Below are 19,477 nucleotides of genomic sequence, written 5' to 3' on the forward strand. Positions count from 1 at the left end.
ATATTACAACCTGTGCTGTGGACGCGGTTGTACCTCTCTCCTAACAAAATTCAATTTCAAATTTGGATTCATTATTCCATAAACCCTGTTGCCACTGATTTTCAGTCTAATTCTTGTGTAATATGGCATACCTCAGCCTTTCACTGAGACCATTTCTGATGAGGCTTCTGCAACAAGTAGATGGGTCATCTGAAGGGCCAGATGCATCTCTCAGGTCCTGTATCAGGTCTTTGCCGGATTTCTTTCTATATGACCATGTATTCTTTTACCTTTTACTTCTAGTTTCTTTAAATTATATACATATATAAAATATGAGCTTACCACTCATATTTGAAAACTGGTCAATGCAAAAGGGACTTGGAAGACTGTAAACAACTACAAACATCTGCAGCAGACTGATAAGACAGCAATAATCTCATGTGGAAAATAAGGCTGAGGGAGATCCTTTAATGATTGCGTTAATACAAACTGGGGGTCATTTCTATAATTACAACATGTGTAATCTTACACACCTTGCAGGCAAACTTCAAAGTGTTAAAAATAACTGCCTCCTCATGTTTTAATTTGCCTCAGGATAACTGTTGCAAGAAATTCTGGTACAGACTGAAGTAACCACATTAGTATGACTGTAGGCTCTGTAGCTGCCGTTAATCATAGAGAGGTAACTCGGCATCAACAGAACTCACCTGGAGGGTTTCATACCATCTGTTTGTGAGTGTGTATTTTATACCTTCATGCAGACTGATTGGCTACTATTTGGTGAATGAGAATTAGATCCCATTGTATTTCCTATCAATTTTCAAAACAGGAAGCCCTCATAAAGCCAAAAAAGAAGTTATAAGGATGAGTTAAGTTTGCCTTTCTACGTGTCTTAAAGTCATACTTGTGCTACATATGACCCCAGTAAACTGGCTAAAAACCCTTAAAGTAGCTCAACCTAATTTTCATGAACTGCTACCAAAAATAGTTTCAGTTTTTAGAGAATTGTTATGATTATTTTTAAATGTGTATTATTACTAAAATTATCATTGTTAACCAACAAGTGGACAGAGCTGAACTGTTTTATTCCTTCATTTAGATAAAAATTGGTGATTGGAGTTCCACATCCTTTCCTCCCACTCAACAAAATCAGAAATTATGCATGTGTGTGTTGTTGTAGCCTATGACCCAAACGTGATGAGAAGGATTTGAACATCATTTTAACCTTGTTCAATAATTGCTTTTTTAATTTTACCACACTTAAGTTGGTGAATAAAAAAAAGCATATAAAAAGTGACAGATACTGAATCTAGAAAATAAAGATAAAACCACAGAGGGTTTGCTTTATAGTTGCCTCCAGGTGCTTTTCATCTAAATCTATCTTATTAGTACAGTACACATGTCTAAGATCTGGATCTCACAATTAAACCAATGTAATCAGTATTACACTAACTGCACACATTGATTTTAATTTTTCGGGGGGACAAATACAGTTTAATTTTTGTTGAGGTTTAAAATGAGCAAACCTTGCCTGGGGAGTTTGATGTGAACGGGCATCACACCCCGGATTTTGATTTTGCTCACACTTTTCATTTTTTATATATTTATTTTGTTTGTGCCTTCTTTAGGAACACGTCCTCTTATTTTTAAGTGCCATGATAAGATAAGATAAGATAACCTTTATTAGTCCCACACGTGGGAAATTTGTTTTGTCACAGCAGGAAGTGGACAGTGTAAAGGAAAAATTAGAATAAAATAAAATAAGAATAAATACAGTACACAACTGTACAGAATAGAATAAAATAAAATACTATATACAGTAGAATAAAATAGAATAAAATATACAATGAGATAAAAATAGAGTACAAATGCTATATACAACTGAGTAAAAATACAACGATGCCAGAAAGGATTATTGCACATTAGTATTATTGCACATTTGTGGATGTGTGTGTTTGATCAGTTAAAGTCTTTGTTGTGGAGTCTGACAGCAGTGGGGAGGAAAGACCTGCGAAATCTCTCCATCCCACACCGTGGGTGCCGCAGCCTGCCACTGAAGGAGCTGCTCAGTGCTGTCAGAGTCTCATGCATGGGGTGGGAGATGTTGTCCAACAGGAATGACAGCTTAGCCACCATTCTCCTGTCACTCACCACCTCCACTGGGTCCAGAGGGCATCCTAGAACAGAGCTGGCCCTTCGGATCAGCCTGTTCAGTCTCTTCCTGTCCCCAGCAGAGATGTTGCCGCCCCAGCAGACCACACCGTAAAAGATGGCAGAGGCCACCAGAGAGTCATAGAAGGTCTTCAGGAGTGGGCCCTCCACTCCAAACGACCTGAGTCTCCGCAGCAGGTACAGCCTGCTCTGTTTACCACATGTTTACCACACAAATCCTCAAACCTACTTGATACTCACTTCAACAATAATCAATTGACATTCATGCGATTACAAAACACCTGACGTGGGTAATATTGATTTATGCTCCATTTTCTCTATTCTTAGAGTTATTTTTCAGCTTCATAAAATTAATGTGTGAACCAGAAATTAATAACTACCTTATAGGTCTGAACCACACTTACTTCACACTAAATGACTTTTCCTCTTCCTCCTCTCCATATTTTTTTTTTTTTTTATACGAGGGTTCAAAGCTTGGCACCGTTTTGTGTGTGCACAGAATCTGTCCAGGATTACTCTCTTTGACATTGTAACACTACTCAACCAGAAACCTGAAGCAACTGAAGTTCACTTTGGCCTCATGCCTCTTAAGCCTTAATTGCTGCCAAACTCATTTCTTATCAAATGACAGTAGTGGTTAGAAGGAACGTCAGAGCAGACGGTCTGCAGAGGTTAAAACCCTTCCCTGTGGCTGTGTAATGTTTTCCCATCAATCCTGATGACATGAGCACTCACACCCATCCCATTTTTTTTTTCCCTTCACAAAACTAAATTTTTTTGCTTCCCACCTGTCAGGTTGTGTGAGGGGAATGATATAGAACGCATTTAAGGTCTTAGCTATACTATTTTTTGTATATATCTATTATGTCTTTTACTTCAAAGTTTACTTCACTGGATTGTTATAAGTCAATTTTAAATTAAAAACCAATTTAGAAGGGCTTCTAAGAGACAGTCTTTTAATGTCCTGCTTCACCAATTCAAAAAAAAAAAAAAATCTTATCATATCTTTTTTTTCCCGAATAGCGGTACCACAACGAAACACCAGTATGGTTTTTATTGTTTAGCCATATATGTTTTGGAACACAACTTCAACATTTATCAAAACAAATGGATACTGATCCATCTATCCATCATTAAAAACAAACAAACAAACAAAAAAAAACACGGGGCCTTGACAGAGGACCTCGTGGAGGGTCTTGTGGGTAGCTTGAACCTGAACATGGAGCGATTCCATTTTCTGTTTGCTTTTTGGATGTTCAGCTGCTCTGGCTTCTTAGGTTACAAGGAAACAGCGCAATTATGCAATCACAAATATGAGTGTTGCATTATTTATAAGGACATCTTGATTTTGTTTAAAAAAACATGTTCCTGCCAAACTGAAATTAGGACTACTGATGATTTTGAATGGTTCTAATTATGTGTCATCTTTTAGAAAACTCGAAGGCTTGAAATCCACTCAACATTTAATTTACCTATACAAATATTTGAGCACAGCAACACCTTTGATTGAAATGACTTAAGTGTCCAGAAACGTGAACATTGAAATTGTTATTGTTTCCACACCACTTGGCATCACCAGGAAGAGGGTTTAGTCTCGGAGCTCTGATGGGTGGTAACCTTTAAATGAGTCTGAGGCAGCAGAACATCTCATTACCGTGGAGACGAGAGGTAAACACATCCTTCGACGAAGGACCGTGACAAAGAGCGCTAATTAACAAGGAGTTAAACACTTTAAAAGGCCTGATGAAAGAGTGAGAGGAAAGTAACACACAGAAATACGCACACATACACACACACAGACACCTTAATCTATGCGATGATAAGCGGAACACATTTACCGCAAATAGCTGTTGAAGAAACATTCAAAGCCAAATGTATACTGCTAATCCTATGCCAATTATAATTTTAAATGAAGACATTCTATAAGAATGTAATCACAATCATGTGTTAACCTTATGTTGTACGGGTGAACCTATTTTCATTAGGAACAGGCACTATTCGGTGATTGCTGGGAACTATATCAAGGCACAACTGAGGTAGAGTTATGACGGTAGAACAAATACCGAAACACTGTTGGGTTGACCTTTAAGATGGAGTGTCTTGCTCAAGGAAGCTGCTTTGCAGCCTTAAAATTTTCAGGTTATTACCTGAGAAAGATGTGAGAACATAAAATTTCAGACAGTTGCAAAGTTTGTACGATATCGTGATCTCTAACCTTCTCATCTAACCAGCATATTTATCATCTGCTTTATCATCTTTATCATGTGGCCTTGGTGTGCACCAAGACACCAACTGGTGTGCAAGGCCAGTTGGTGTGCACACTCTGACCGAGAATACAGAATAGTTATAAGAAAGTATCTGAAAAGGACGGCTTGTTTTGTGTTACACATAGTCTAGAAAAGGGAACTGGGGACAACATCTCGACTCGATCCTCCCATTCATGTGTTAAAAAGGTGAAAGATTGTATGTAAACTCCCAAGTTCCATGTTTCATTCCCATGCAGGCAAGTAAGATTGAGGGTAGGCTTTTTACCAGATTAGCAACTTTTACAGACATCTTTTCATAGACAGATTTTTCTCTTCAGTTCTAGAAATATTGCCAGGTTTTCTATTATTTTTTCCATGTGGCACCAGGCAGGTTTCTAGAGCTTTTTTCCCTAAAAAAAAAAAAAAAAAAAATGAAATCTTCATTAAAATACTGCATTTATATATATTTACTCGTGTTATCATTCCACAGGTGTCCAATCTGTCGCAGGGCAAGTTATCTTTGTGTAGTATTACATTTGATTGATGATCTGAAACATTTAAGTGTGACAAATATGTAAGAAACCAGGTCAGAAAAAGAACAAATCCTTTTCCACAGCACTGTATATCTGGCTTTTACAGTTTAGTGTTCTTTGTAACCTTTCAGAGTTTAGAGAAGCTCTCACTGTACCTTTGTCACTGAAATCATCCACCAGTATGACCTCTGTGATGAGCCGCGAAGGAGAGCGGTTGAGCACACTGTGAACAGTCCTTAGCAGAGATGACCAGCCCTCATTGTGGAAAGGGATGATGATACTGGTGTTGGGAAGCTTTTCTGCATACAGCTTCTGTCTACAGCTAGACACACGCACGTACACAGACAAAATAGAAATACATGTAGCACATTTGCAAATAGATATATAAACACAGCATATTCAAGAAAGGACAATAGCATCTTATTCATATCCCGCATACAGCCTGGAATCATTCTGGGGGTTTTTTTCTTTTTTTTGCACACTTGTCTCTTCAGTACATCTCAGGTCACAAACAACATGTATACATCAGCACTCAAATGAATGTGTATGGGCATGGTGAGCAGATGGCAGCTCTACTCATTTCACTGAAATACAGGTGCAATTTTCTCTGAAAGCTCAATTCAATTCCCTTTCTATCATCTGCTATTACAGAGACAATTGCATTTGTTCATCTCTTAGTAAAAAGGAAAACAAAGAACAACAGAAAACAATTTCAAGGACTGCTTTCCAATACACTAGTAGACATAGTAGTGGTGGACAAGCAGACGAAGACAGCCACAGTGATAGACGTAGCAATACTGAATGACAGCAACTTTAGGAAGAAGGAACACAAAAAACTAGAGAAGTACCAAGGGCTCAGAGAAGAGCTCGAGAAGATGTGGAGGGTGAAGGTAACCGTGGTCCCAGTGGTAATCAAAGCACTTGATGCAGTGACCGCAAAGCTAGGCGAGTGGCTCCAGCAGATCCCAGGAACAATATCCGAGACCTCTTTTATGGTTGAATGTCCCGTAGTAAGCAAGCAAGTTTTGTCCAAAACCAGACATTTTTGCTATCCATCAACAAGCTGGCATAATTCTGTCTGAATATTTGGCCACTCTTCTTTTCAGAATTGGTAGAGATCATTTAAATTTGTTAGTTTGCTGGAACCTACCCAACTTTTAATTGCGATCCACAAATTTTCAATAAGATTGAGGTTAGAGCTTTGAGAAGACCATTCTAGAAGCATAATGTTAGCCTGCTTTGATGTGTGTAAGGGCTCTGTTAACTGGAGGTCAAGCTGAAGAATTTGCACTAAATGGAATAATGAAGGACTACCTTCAATGCACCTTCAGCACTACTGGCAGCTAAAAAGAGCCCCTTAGCATCATGCTATCACCACCATGCTTGACAGCTGTTACAGTGCTCTTAGGTTTGAAAGCCTCACATTTACTCCTCCAAACAGCTTCTCACTGGGGCTAAATAGCTTAATCTTTATCTCATCTCATGACTGTAAACCTCTTCTTCAGGAGGCATTTGGCTTGTTAATGTGGGAAGCTGGACATTTCAGTCAAGCTTGAAGGTGTTGAGTTTACTGTCTGTCTTCCTTTCCTGTTAAAAGGGAGTTTTTCCTTCTCACTGTCACCAAAGTTCTTGCTCATAGATGGTCATATGATTGTTGGGTTTTTCTGTGTATGTACTATTGTAAGGTAGGGTCTACCTTGAGGTGACTGATGTTGTGTTTTGGCGAAGTATAAATAAAAGTGAAATTGAAAATTTTCTTTCTTGGTCTGCACTCTCTCAGTCCATGGTGGTCTAAAACTTGCTTAATTGTGGATATTGTTTCAGCGCCTTCCAGCTTAGCGTAGGCTCGAGCTTTGGTGGTTCCTGGGTTGTTCTTGAACATCCTAACCAATTTGCTTTTATCTGAGGGTGACAGTTTGCTGAGTTCTGGAAGACTTCCCAGACTCAAAGTAGTGACACATCCAAATAACCTGTAACCTGTACTCATCAGTTGCTTGAACTGATGAGCTTGGAATCAGCAGTTGTTTAAAAGACTCGAAAAGACCTTCCAACCGCGTGTAAATTCATAATTCTCCTTCTTAGATCTTCTCTGAGTTCCTTAGGCTTTCTCATTGTTTGAAGTATTAGTCAATCCAGTGAGGACTATCAAACAAGTCCTTCTCATGCTTTCAAAGACAAATTAGTTGTTATGGTCATGATCATGATCACTAATGGGATGTTAATAGGCTTTGGCCTTATCAAACACACTGTAGAACTTTCAGCACTATTTAATCAAAGATTGAAGTGAAATAAAAGTGTCTAAATTCTTTTACATTTAACAGAAAAATGAGACATCAGTCTATATTGTTACAAAACTAATCTTAATTGGGATTTTTCTTTCCTTTGGAATACTTTAACTGCTGAGTTTAACAGGTTTTAGTCTGTGAAAGAAAAGGGAAACAAAAGACCTAATGTCATATCGTGTGGAACACAGTATGAATAGGGAAAAACAAGGCTGTCTTCCACTCCCTGTTAGTTATTTTTACCAGCCTTGTTTAGTCAATGAAACAGAAGCATTAAGAACTAGAAACCTTTCCTTCAACATACCAAGCAGTGACCAAGAAGTACAACAGTTAGGCACTGTGACAGGAACTCTTTAAGTTAGAGTTGAAACATCTAATTGATTGTGATGAAGCCGGAGCCTCACAAAAGTGACTGGCTGAGCGAATCTGACTATACTGAAAATGATTCACATGTTTATTTTGTGTTCCACTTCTTTTTTTTGACAAAGAAACTTCAACGTAAATATCATGTCTCTACTGTTAAACTTCATCCATCCAATAAGAGCTTCTTTCATCTGCTCAAATTTACAAACATAGAAATGTTGGTCTGCTGTTGGTCTTCAGGGAGGTATTGTGGACTTTACAGATTGTAGTGTTATATTAATTTATTCACATTTATTATCATGATATGTTTTAAAATTGCATTTTAAATCAACTGTTTTTGAAGCTTTATACTTAAAGCAACTGATCTTATGCTTAATTGAGAGTTGCATAAAAAAGGTTACAAATTTGTTCTCATCATGTATGTTTACATGGTTGTCATGTGTTCCAAGGTAGTTATGTGATCAAAGAGAATAAACTGGGGCTAGGATGACAGCTTTGTGACATTTTCTAAATCAAAGACCTTCAGATATGCTGCTAAATACAGACTTAATTACTCGTGTCAGGAATGTCACCGACACGTTCCTCCTGTATCAGGGACAGTTGAACTTAGAGCAGTTATCAGCCGGCAACATGTGCTCTGATGATGGGCTGCAGCTACCATCTTGTGCATTAGCATCGCAGCAAGAGGCAGGACCCCTGCAGAGGTGTTAATCATAAGAGGACAGTTATATTCCTGCTCTGACAGAGAGAAAGTGTAAGTGTGTAGTGAACTGTGTCAGTCGATCAATGTCTGTGTTGAACATCAGCCTGCGTGTTATTCATTCAAATAAGAACACTGGGAGACAGGCAGGCTGACTGATCGACAGGCAGCTGGCCGATGAATCTTAACAAACCTTGTCCAATTCTACAAGGGGATGGAGCAAGTGTGTGCTTCAATTAAATCTTTTCAGTGTGCAGAAATCGAATGTGTCAGTCTCAGGTCTCCAACTGGGTGACTCTGGGGCAGTGACAACATGCCAGTCACTAAGAGGCAGATGGTGCCTATAGGGCAGACCAGGTGGAGGGGTTGGGTACAGGTGTGTCTGTCTGATTGGTCACACAGGAGTGATGAATGATGGCAGCCAGGTGGAGCAACACTAGTCATCAACGACACTCCTTCATTTAAGATATTACCATGCTAATAATTCAATTCCAGCCTCACTAAACAAGGATGACTGCAGCAGCTGTCATGTAAACACCTGAAGTTTTTATGACCTTCCTAAATCTAAACACACTTCAAACATAGTGATTTCAAATAGGAAAAGAGTGTTCATAGGTATGAAAGTAAGTGTGAATAGCATCAGACTAAATGTGGTCGCTCAGACTACAGAATAAGTACCTGTGTAAGGTGTACCTTGACTCATTCTCTCTTTGAATGTAGATCCACACCAGTTGGATTTGGAAATAAAGTGCACACTTGAATAAGAAATGAGCTTACTATGCAGGGATGTTTTGTGATGTTAGATTCACATTTAGTATAAGCAGGCAAACACAGGTCATCACAAGAGATGTGGAAGGTCAAGGAAAGAACGGCTTCTACAAACACTAAAAGAAAGAAACAGTCCTTGTGGAAAGCAGCTTTGAAAGCTTCCTTTCAAAGCTGCTTTCCACATGAAGGAGGAGGAAGGGTCAAGAGTCAGTGGAAAGTTCTCGTCAGGCAAAAGCAAAGCTGTGATTAAAGGTCTTTCACAATGCCAGTCTGTGCTTGAAGGAAGCACACAGTTCACAGGAGTCTGGACAGGTTCTTGTTTCTTTCTCTCTTTTTTTAATTCCACTTTTTTCCTGGTGTACCAAAGCCCCAGAAGTAATCCCTGACGAACACTAAACCAAACATGCTCCCTGTGACCTGCTGTTCCTGAGAAGATGAATTGATTCTTTGGGCTTTATTAAATAGGTCAAAATGTTGGCTTCTTATAAACACTTCTGGTGAGGCACCAGTTGAAATAATCCATGCAGTGGCATCTGTCATATCTAATCGTAGACATGCATGTTCGTAACACACAATCATTTTCAGGCTACTCTTGGACTTGAAGGCATTATAAAAGTGGAGGAAAACCATATTACGTTCAAAATTGGTCTTCATTTTCAAAAGTTTCATTGTAGATTTGATACAAAAGGCCCACAAGGTGAGTAATGAGGGCACACATGCTGATTTAACTCTGAACAATTTAGCCTTCAATTCTAAAATAAAATATCGCTTGTTTTTTCTTATTTTCAGAACCCGGTCTAAAAGAAATGGACATTCATGGAAAAACAACATTTGAATGGAGAGGATGACTACATCAGAAATCCAAAGTATTCAATAAAAACTCAGAAGATTAGATTTCTGGCTTTGGAGTGCATCCATTTACCTGAAGTGCACACAGACACACACAGACACACAACTCACTTTTCATGGCGGATGTCGGGGAGAGAGCGGTTGAGAGAGATTCGGTCACTGACATAAATGTTGAAGCCGTTTTCCCTGTAGGCTTGGTCGACTCGATCATTTTCTGTCAGAGGGAACGGCTTCCCCTGCTCACCATTACCTATCAAACACACATGTATAGGTCAAAAAATAAAGACAATAAAAAAAAACGCATTAAAGACAGAAACGGCACAAACACAGAAGAGAGGTCCAACTCGGTACCTTGAACATGAAACCTCTCAAACAGTTAGCAACCAATTCACCACATACCTGTCACTCGAAGTGTCCATGTCCAAGTCATAACTTTTCATTTTAAAGGATAAGTTATTTTTAAAATATCCTGCACAGTTGACATAAAAAGGGGAGATTTTTCTAACAATCAAATCCACCTTTTTTTTTAAGTTCTAACTAAACATGTTTATTTCTGCTTTCAAGTTCAGCATTTTAATATATGGTTCTCTAAGATCAGACTTGCTTTTAAAGCTAGCCTAAAGTGGTCATTTAAGCACTTCCACAATTTAAGTTGTTATAGTTTATGTTTAAAGAATATACATCACTATAGGATTAAGATCGATAAGTGTATATGAATATAGGTACGCAACTCTGGAAAATATTGGGTTATGATTACTTTGGCTTTAAAGGAGTTTCTTTCCCTGTTTCTTAAGTATTCAAGTCATTTGAATAACATAAAAATATACCACACTTGTATTTTTTTTCAACACTCGATTTTCCACCTTGTAACAATAATGTCTGTCTATGTCAGTGTTATCATTTAGGCCAGCGGTCCCCAACCCCCGGGCCTCGGACCGGTACCGGTCCGTGAGTTGTTTGGTACCGGGCCGCGAGAGTTGAGGCTCAGGTGTGAAATGTATGGTTTTCAGGGTTTTTATCGGTTTTCAGCGTTATTTTGTTATCGTTTTTATCGTTAACTCGGTTTTCCTGGGTCTTTTCATGTGTGTTATGAATAAATCTTGTTTTTTTCGGTACCGGTACTAGTTTTATTTTGTTGTATTTATCCGCGACACCTTATTGCCGGTCCGTGAAAATATTGTCGGGCATAAACCGGTCCGTGGCGCAAAAGAGGTTGGGGACCGCTGATTTAGGCTGTTGGACAACTGGGACAAACAAATATATATTTGTGTATTAAAGAAAGTAGATTGCTTTTACCTTCATGTCTGATATTACAGTGTTTTTAACACTTTGTGAAGTATTAAAACTTGAACTACATTTTTAAAATTGATGGGAATCAGTTTTAAAAGACAGCAAGATGTGCTAAAGCTTAAGTCCACACAAAGAACCTAGCAGCTACATTTAAAAAAAATGAATTCAGAATTACGGTCGTCAAAATATAAATAAATGGTAAGCATAATCATTGTATTCATCTTGGCCTGAAATATACTGAAACCAGGCTCAGCAATCCTGCATAATTAAAAACAAACAAACCAAAAGCACACACATGAGAAATATTCTGCAGAGTTTATTTGTGTCTTTCTGCAGAAAAGACTTTCTTGCATGTTGGGGACTAAAGTGACAGGACTACCTAAATAAAACTGTAGAAATGATCCGCCATACAAACATAAAGAGGTGTACAGTATAACTGAATGTCATCTGCATAGCAGTGATAAGGTTTACTATATCATATTCGCCATATTATATGCCCAAGGTATAAAGTTTGCAAAGTAAACAAGAGAAGAAAGAGAACATCGGCACGAAAGTCAAACAGGAAAAAATAATAATACATATTCAGCCTGAGAAAGCATCATATTCAGCAGAAATCCACTGAGATCCAACTGTATCTACAGTCAGATTGCATTAGGCTTTCCATCTACTCCTCGTCAAGTTTGAGAAAATACTTTTAGCTAAAGTTGTTTAGAGAGCAAGGAGTTTGGATTGCTTCAATTCAATTTAAATTCATTTAAATTCAATTAAATGGTAGAAATGGGGATGCCATTTGTTCTGTTTTACTTTTCCTTAATATTGAGTGGCTAATTATTCGTATTGATGATGTTAGCAACTTGAGTGAAGTGAGTGAAGAAGCATGTAGCAGACATTTAGTCAGCATTAACTTGGGTCTGCAAGGAAAATGCCACTCTAACTTGCTGAATCATTTCCAGACTTGGACACTCTCCTCATATTTCATTGTTTATAATTTAAAGAATTTTTCCAAAGTATGAGAAAAAAAGTATTTCATATTTTGGTAACACTTTATAATAAGTACACACTATTAAGCATTACGCAATCATCTGTTAAGCATTAGTTAATGATTACTTAATTATCTACCAATATTTTTGCTTTCTGCGTACTTTTCTCACAGTATAGTCTTCAATTTGAATATATTTAGTTCATAGCTGTTGTGTTAACAAGGTGGAACAAGCTGGAAAAAATATCACCTATCAGCTAATCAGCTAATTGTTTAGAGTATGACACATCAAGTCAGTGTTTGTACAGTAACTATATAATACATACATTCAGCACAAAGTTCAGATGTTTGACATGAACACATACGTGTGTGCCTAATCGTGTTCTGTAATCCTTATCAATGCACAAACATTGTGAAGCTTAAGCTCATTTCAAAAGTGCATCAAATTACACTGTGCTGCTTGTTTCATTAGCCACTTATCAATGCTCTCACCAAAAATATACACACAGGCGCATGGAGGCTCTACAGTCAGAGAAGAGCAACAAATTAAACTGAACTGCCTTGTTCCATTAGGCAGAAATGATCTGTCTATATTCCTGAAGGTAACAACTGTGGAAAATAACTCCTCACTTTAATGGCTCATTTCAGCGATAAACTCTCTTCTACCTAATTCTGTACTTTTGCCGGTTATTAGAAAGATCTTTAAAATTGGGATTTCTAGCCTTCCTCAGGCAAATACAAACCACACAGAAACTAATTATTTTTTAATATTTTTGGGGGGTTTGTTTTGTGTGGTTTTTCTGGCTTCAGATTTATCGTTTTCATTATTTTCATTGTGTTAGCAAATACAGTCACTCAGCTGATCATGGGTCTGCGCTAAGGAGAAGCAAAAAGAAGAAAGAAATGGAAAAAAATAGAAGTGCATTATTCTCTGTTTTAATATTGGTCTTTATTTATTGAGAATTTACATATGAGCAGCCAAGTTACATACAAGGAAGAGGTGACTCACCTAGTCCCCGTTGTTATTTTTTTGTAGGTTTTTTTTATGTGTTTCAAATGAATTTATCTAATCAACTAATTATGCTCACAACATGAGACATCCTGGGTTGAATCTGAAATATTCTGTGCCGTTTCTGTACATTTATTGCAAAAAAAAAAAAGCGCGTGAATGAGTGACTTGAATAAAATAACATCAAGCATTGATTGCAAACACTCTGAAGGGTTTCCGTTGTATAAGAAGCTTTAATGTGTCCTCCTAAATTGTGCACTTATAAAAGAAGTGGACATTCATGGGTTTCATTGATGTTGCTTGCCGAACAAGGCGCATGAAAGGTTTGAAAAATCAACTGTTGGATCTCTTCATAGGGTACAGTAAATCCGAGGACTTTAAGATCTTTTGGTCTTGTTCAAGAGTCATGGGAAGGTGGAGCATGAGATGCAGTGTCAGCAATGATGTAGGCACTGTAGTGGATCATTAAGATTAAGGGAGAGTTGAGCTGAAAAGCAAAGCTTTTGTTTTGCAAATCTACCTTTTAACCATCTGTAGTCATGAGCTATGGTTAGTGGCCAAAACAATGATATCCAGGATCTCAAGATTCCTCTTTAGGACATCTGGGCTAAGCCTTAGAAATAGTGTGAAGAGTTCAGGCACCAAGAGAGAGTAAAGATGGTTCAGCCTGAAACAACTGAGATCCAATCTAATCACGGTGCCTCCCGAGCACCTTCCTGTGAAGGTTTTCAGGGGATACCTAGCTGAGAGAAATTCTAAGGTAGACCCAGAACTCACCGAGGGGATTATTTATCTCATCTAGCCTGAGAGCATCTCAGCATCCTCCAGGAGGGACTGAAAAGCCCTTATGGGAAGAATGATGTCAGCTAACCTTTCTTAGCCTGCCATCCGCTCATTTCATACCGAACTTTGCATAAACTGAAGAAAAAAAAAGCTGATATAATTCATCTTTTCTTGATCAAAATGTAAGTTGAAGCACCATATGTCTGTAGGCCAACCAGCTCAAATAAATCACACACACTTGATAATAGGGATGCTGTGCTTTTCTGAGGGACGAACTTAACTGATCTAACGCCCACGTTTTTCTTTTCATGCCCATATTATACATCAAATTGGACCTTTATGTCATTCTTTCCTTAAAAACAAGAACGTGCAAGGATTTTCTATTCATTAAAGCTGCAGAATGTATAGGCATTTTCCTCAGCGTTAGAACCTTTGGCTTATCAACAATGGCATGCATGAATTTTAAGCTTGTAGACTAGATGTTTGAAGGTTAACCAGATGCATCCGAGACGTTAGGATCTTAGCTTACATTTGTCTTTATTATAAATCCTGTTTTCTCCAAACTGCTGAAGAGCATCACTGTCTATTGAGAAAATTAATGACTCATTAAATCTTTAACCAAGGGTACCTGAAAAAGCTGAACTCACTTTGCATGTTTCTAATTTCTCTATGTGCCTTTCGCGTGGTAGTTCAAACAAGGCTCAAACAACTGATTTTCTTCCATAATAACTACGATGTAATTCTATAAAAAGATTTCAAAAGGGATGATAACCTATGTTTCCCACTCAAGGTGTTGTTGTACAAGATTAACTGTGTTTAATAATGAACTCAGAACAGCACTTAGAGCATTGATTCGCACTGGTTCTGAGAATAAGTGAGAAATCCACTTAGAGGGAATTAAGAGAAAAGCAGCACAACTGTAGTGCTTTAGTGTACGTGTGTGTGGCTTTCTGCAAAAACAGAGCAGATGTTCTGAAAAACAGCAGCATCAGCAAAACGTTTGTACCTACCCATGCGTGCAGCATCTCTCCTTATTGCCTCGTAGTCGTGCCAGTCGATCCGCCGCACACCGTCGAGTCCCACCTGAGTGACCTTACGCAGCTGGTTCAACCACTGCAGTGGCACAGAAAACATAAAAGCCTTTAAAGGACTTGCGTCACAACTTTTCAGCTAAACTTACTATGTGGATGTCAAGTTTTTATCACATACAAATGGCTCCAATGTTGGATCTTTCCTCAAAATCATTACACAAGTATTCCAAATGAACGTCATTCAAGAAAGCCTGCTGAAATATATTGTTTTTGTCATTATCTTGATATGTTTCCGTAGAAAACCGAGTGCTTTCTTAAATACAGATGCAGTGTAACTGAGATTAGAGGAAGAGTGGAAAGGATGTTCACTGTATTGGATGTTAAACAGTAATATTGGTATCAAAAACTGCTTAAATACAATATATGATTAATTCATGGTTTTTATCTCTCCAGTCTTCCTGTTGTCTTTCCTTCCTAAAGCGTGCTGCTGACAGCTGGGGCTTTATAAAAACAGGGGGGGTTGCTTTTATTTGTATGACACAGAGAAAATGACATTCAGTTTTCCCGTCATCACACACACACACACACACACACACACACAGTCTTATCACCATAAGCCATTATTCTCTACACAGAATTAAAATGCAAAAACAGCCATTTACAAAATTCTTCCCACTTTAGAAATGACTTCTCAGTGTCTCGAGATATTACGGGATCACAGCACAATGGTTAATCAATTAGCTCCGTGGGAGGATGCAATTAGTGAATTGTTGTTAATACAAATGATAAGTCTGACTGCATGGAGTATTATTAACCAGGCTGTTAGCTGATACCACAGCAGAGTCAGACAAACAACGATGATGAATGTACAGCTGTTCTTTTTTTCCCCCAATCAGCCAATATCCTCTGTCTTTCAGTAAGTATACTTAAATAATTTATCCCAAAATGTAATATAGTATGTAATTTTACAACATCATTTTAATCATCATTTTAAAGTATGTAATCACAGTGGATGGACCAATTTAGGCAAAAGCTCAGATGATTTCAAAGGTCATGACTAAATATGACTCTCTGACTCCAAATACATTTTTGATCATCCTTAATGCCAGAGTCAGATTGCTAAGAAAAAAATTACAGTTACACTCAAAAAAATGAAATTGGGGTGTTGTTACATGTACAATATTCAAACCTGTAATTTGAACTAAATAATTTCATGTTTCTATGGTGAATGTAATTAAATCATGTAGCATCTGCATGAAATTCAGCAACTTAATTTGTTCTTGTTGAGACGACATGATACAATCTAGTAAGAGTGGTTAGTCGCCTGGACTCACGAAATTCACAAGATCACATTAGATGTCAAACTGCAGGAAAATCACTGGAGTTTTAAGAGGCAGACAACTACACCCACACCACGTGTATGCTATCGCTATTTATTGTGGTTTAACCTGTCAAGGACAAAAACGTACAGAATATTCTGCATCAAGCCTTGTAATCATAGCTTTCCTAGTTTTGTTAAGCCTGGATTGACAGCTTGGTGGTGTGCTGGTTAGTGCTGTTGCCTCACAGCAAGAAGGTCCTGGGTTCAAATCCCTAAGCTGGCTGGTTTGCAGTGTGTAATTAGAGTTATGGGTAATTTAGAATCACCAATTAACCTAAGTGCAAATGGTTGTTTGTCTCTATGAAATCATCAACCCCCATATTGGTTCATTAAGCAAGACTAGCAGTAATTGCCTTGATTAACAAAGTAGTTATTCAAACAACAAGATTTCATTGTGTTTTCCTAAAGTTTTTAACTTGTGTAGAATGAATTAAAACAAATTTCACTCTACATGCTTCAATAAATCACTTCAAGTCAATGTAAGTATACTACGTTGATCCAACATAATCTGATTACATTAAACCACCAAATGCCAAATGTGTTGGTTTGACATGGTCAAAAATGAGTTATTGTACTTGGTTAAATCACGTGGAAATAGGTGCATGATTAAATTGTGTTCATCCAACAACAGATTTGTTTGAGTGTACCAAAATCATTATGATTCATGCTCTTGGCCCTGGGAACCTGATTAGGAGTTGAACTTGGCCGGCTGTGACACAGGGGAAAAATTGGGTCGTTTACTAATTGAAAGGCCAGTGGTTTGAGTCCTGGCTTCTACAGCTTGCATATCAAAGTGTCCTTGGCCAAGGTACTGAAAGCTAAAGACTGCCCTCAATGCAATATTGTATGAATTGAGTGTATGAATTTCCATCTAAATATGGCTTGTAGTGTTATGAACATTGAGTGGACGATTAGACTAGAAAAGCACTGCATAAAAGCTGTTTATTTATCATTGACTGTCACTGAAGTTCTCCAACTTGTGGTGATGACAGGTGGAAAAACCTCAGGGAAGGTTTTCAAGTTAACTGTTTTCAACTGTTCTCTTTCCTCGAGCATCAATTAGGGCTGTTTTCTCAAAGCTGGTCGCATGAGTCATTCACCCACAAGGTGTCCGTTGGCAGCTGAGCTAGTCGCATAAGGTTATGGCATTAGTGAGAGGTGTCTGTCTCTTCCAACTCGTCATTTTATCAGAGTTTATACACTAATGACGAGTGACTAATCTCAACTTTTTCTCAAGAAATTAAAGGAATTATGAGTGGGAGTGAAAATACTGTGAAATACACAAGAAGGGGTCTTATACATTAGATCCACGAGACTAAATATCGACTGCAAGGTTACCAATTCCTTTATTTGTGTACAGACTTGACAGCCGAACTTTTCAATTATAAAATTAAATGAGTGAAAAGCTTCAATTTAATGCAACAGCTCAGCCATTTCATATGCTTTTACAATGATAATAAACTATGGTTTTTAGTGACACTGTCAGAGAGGTATTCATTTTTTATTAATATCCATTAATAACTGTTTCCTTAGTCTTTTTTATTGAGGGTGTGGTTTGCAGCAATGTTATATCAGACTGCACATTATGAGATGTGACCAACCCATCTGCAATTCCTAATTAAGCATTCAATGAATGTATAGCTGAGATTTAAGTGTGAATGCAAATAGAACTGCAAGTTGCAGGCAAAGTGCAACATGCTGCTAAAGCCAGAATCCGGCAAACCACCAATAATACAGACAAATTGAAGAATTATGAGCTAAAGAGAAACATGCAAAACCAAAGAAAACTACTGGAGCTACTGTTAAACACTGCAATATAAAGCTGGCATCTTAAAAGTCTACCACAACGTCCTTCAAGCATTATTTGAGGCAGAGTAAATATTTGAAGCACGATAGTTCCCAGTGAACTGTATTCTCTCTTAAATTTTATACTTGTGATGAAAATATAGGTCCAAATCATGACGCTAATGAAGATGCTCTTAGTCATAGCTGAATCTGGCAGAGTCTGGTGGATTCACTGTTGAAAAACCTGATTGTTTGTGCAATGAGATTATTGAATTAAAGACACCATTAAAGACACCATCGCCACCTTCCAGCTGAAGTTAATGTTGGAGCACACTTTAAAACCTCACTTTAACTTTTCTAATTGTCTCAAATTCCATCCTCATTCCTCCTTTTTGGTTCATATTTCCTCCTGGTGTGTCGTGCCAGGACCTGACATGCAGTTAGAGTCCATCTGTGTGTTTCCCACTGAAAGGAAGCGACACTGCGCTGCCCCATTTCCTTTTGATTAAAATTTCAGCACACGTCGGCGTGATATTCCACTGGGGCTTTCTGCTCTAACAAGACCTTGAAAAACAAGACAAGGAGAATGAGAAACTTTTGTAATCTGAGTCTCTGCGAGAATCTTGGTGTGACTTTGCTTAGGTGTTATGCTGTTTTTCTCAGCCTCAGCCCAGGCACACCACATAAACACATACAAAATAAGAGACAAGATGTGGGTGAGAAGCTGATTGAGATAAGCAAAAAGACAGAAAGGAATTTAAAAAGGAAAAAAAAAAAAGAAAATCTATTTCTTCTAGTTCCATCCCTTCCCATATCTACCGTTTTCTCACACCTGCACTCGCACACTCCAGAAGCAGATGCAGAGGACCACGCAAAGAACAAACAGCCGAGGGAATTTAAATCCCAGAAAAGCTGTCGTAATCACTCAACACCATTATGCAGGAAATGGAACTGGACACCACATTAACCCAGCTTTCTAGTGGAATATCCATTGCCTTCCCACAATAAAGGTGCATACATTTCAATTTATTTCATTTCAATTGAATATGGTTCAGTTGGAAATCACCATCATTCTGTAAATGATGATGATGATGATGATGATGATGATGATGATGATGATGATGATGATGCACCCACCCAGCTGCAAATAGCAGACTGCAATGAGTACCGAATATTCTTGGTTGAGTTGCTGGAGACGAGCCAGAAAGTGAAAATAATGTACCGTTAGAAGTCAACTGCATTAAAATAAATTTCCCCTGATAGTTTGTAGGGATTTTTTTTTTCTCTGGCCTGTGGTAATATGCATGTAACCTACTAATGACAAGGT

General features: G+C 38.0%; 1 protein-coding gene across 1 annotated transcript in view; it reads right to left on the reverse strand.

Annotated features, from left to right (window-relative positions):
- The window catches only part of LOC100711140 (polypeptide N-acetylgalactosaminyltransferase 10), a 92,156-nt gene that overhangs the window by 51,942 nt on the left and 20,737 nt on the right, over positions 1 to 19,477 (reverse strand). Inside the window, exons 2-4 of the mRNA XM_003453950.5 lie at positions 14,964 to 15,066; positions 10,004 to 10,142; positions 5,086 to 5,252 (exon numbers count right to left, since the gene is read on the reverse strand). Coding sequence (XP_003453998.1) covers positions 5,086 to 5,252; positions 10,004 to 10,142; positions 14,964 to 15,066 — 409 coding nt within the window. The remainder of the gene's footprint in view (positions 1 to 5,085; positions 5,253 to 10,003; positions 10,143 to 14,963; positions 15,067 to 19,477) is intronic.

This window comes from Oreochromis niloticus, linkage group LG10, assembly GCF_001858045.2.
Source record: "Oreochromis niloticus isolate F11D_XX linkage group LG10, O_niloticus_UMD_NMBU, whole genome shotgun sequence".
In the NCBI taxonomy this organism is placed as follows: domain Eukaryota; kingdom Metazoa; phylum Chordata; class Actinopteri; order Cichliformes; family Cichlidae; genus Oreochromis; species Oreochromis niloticus.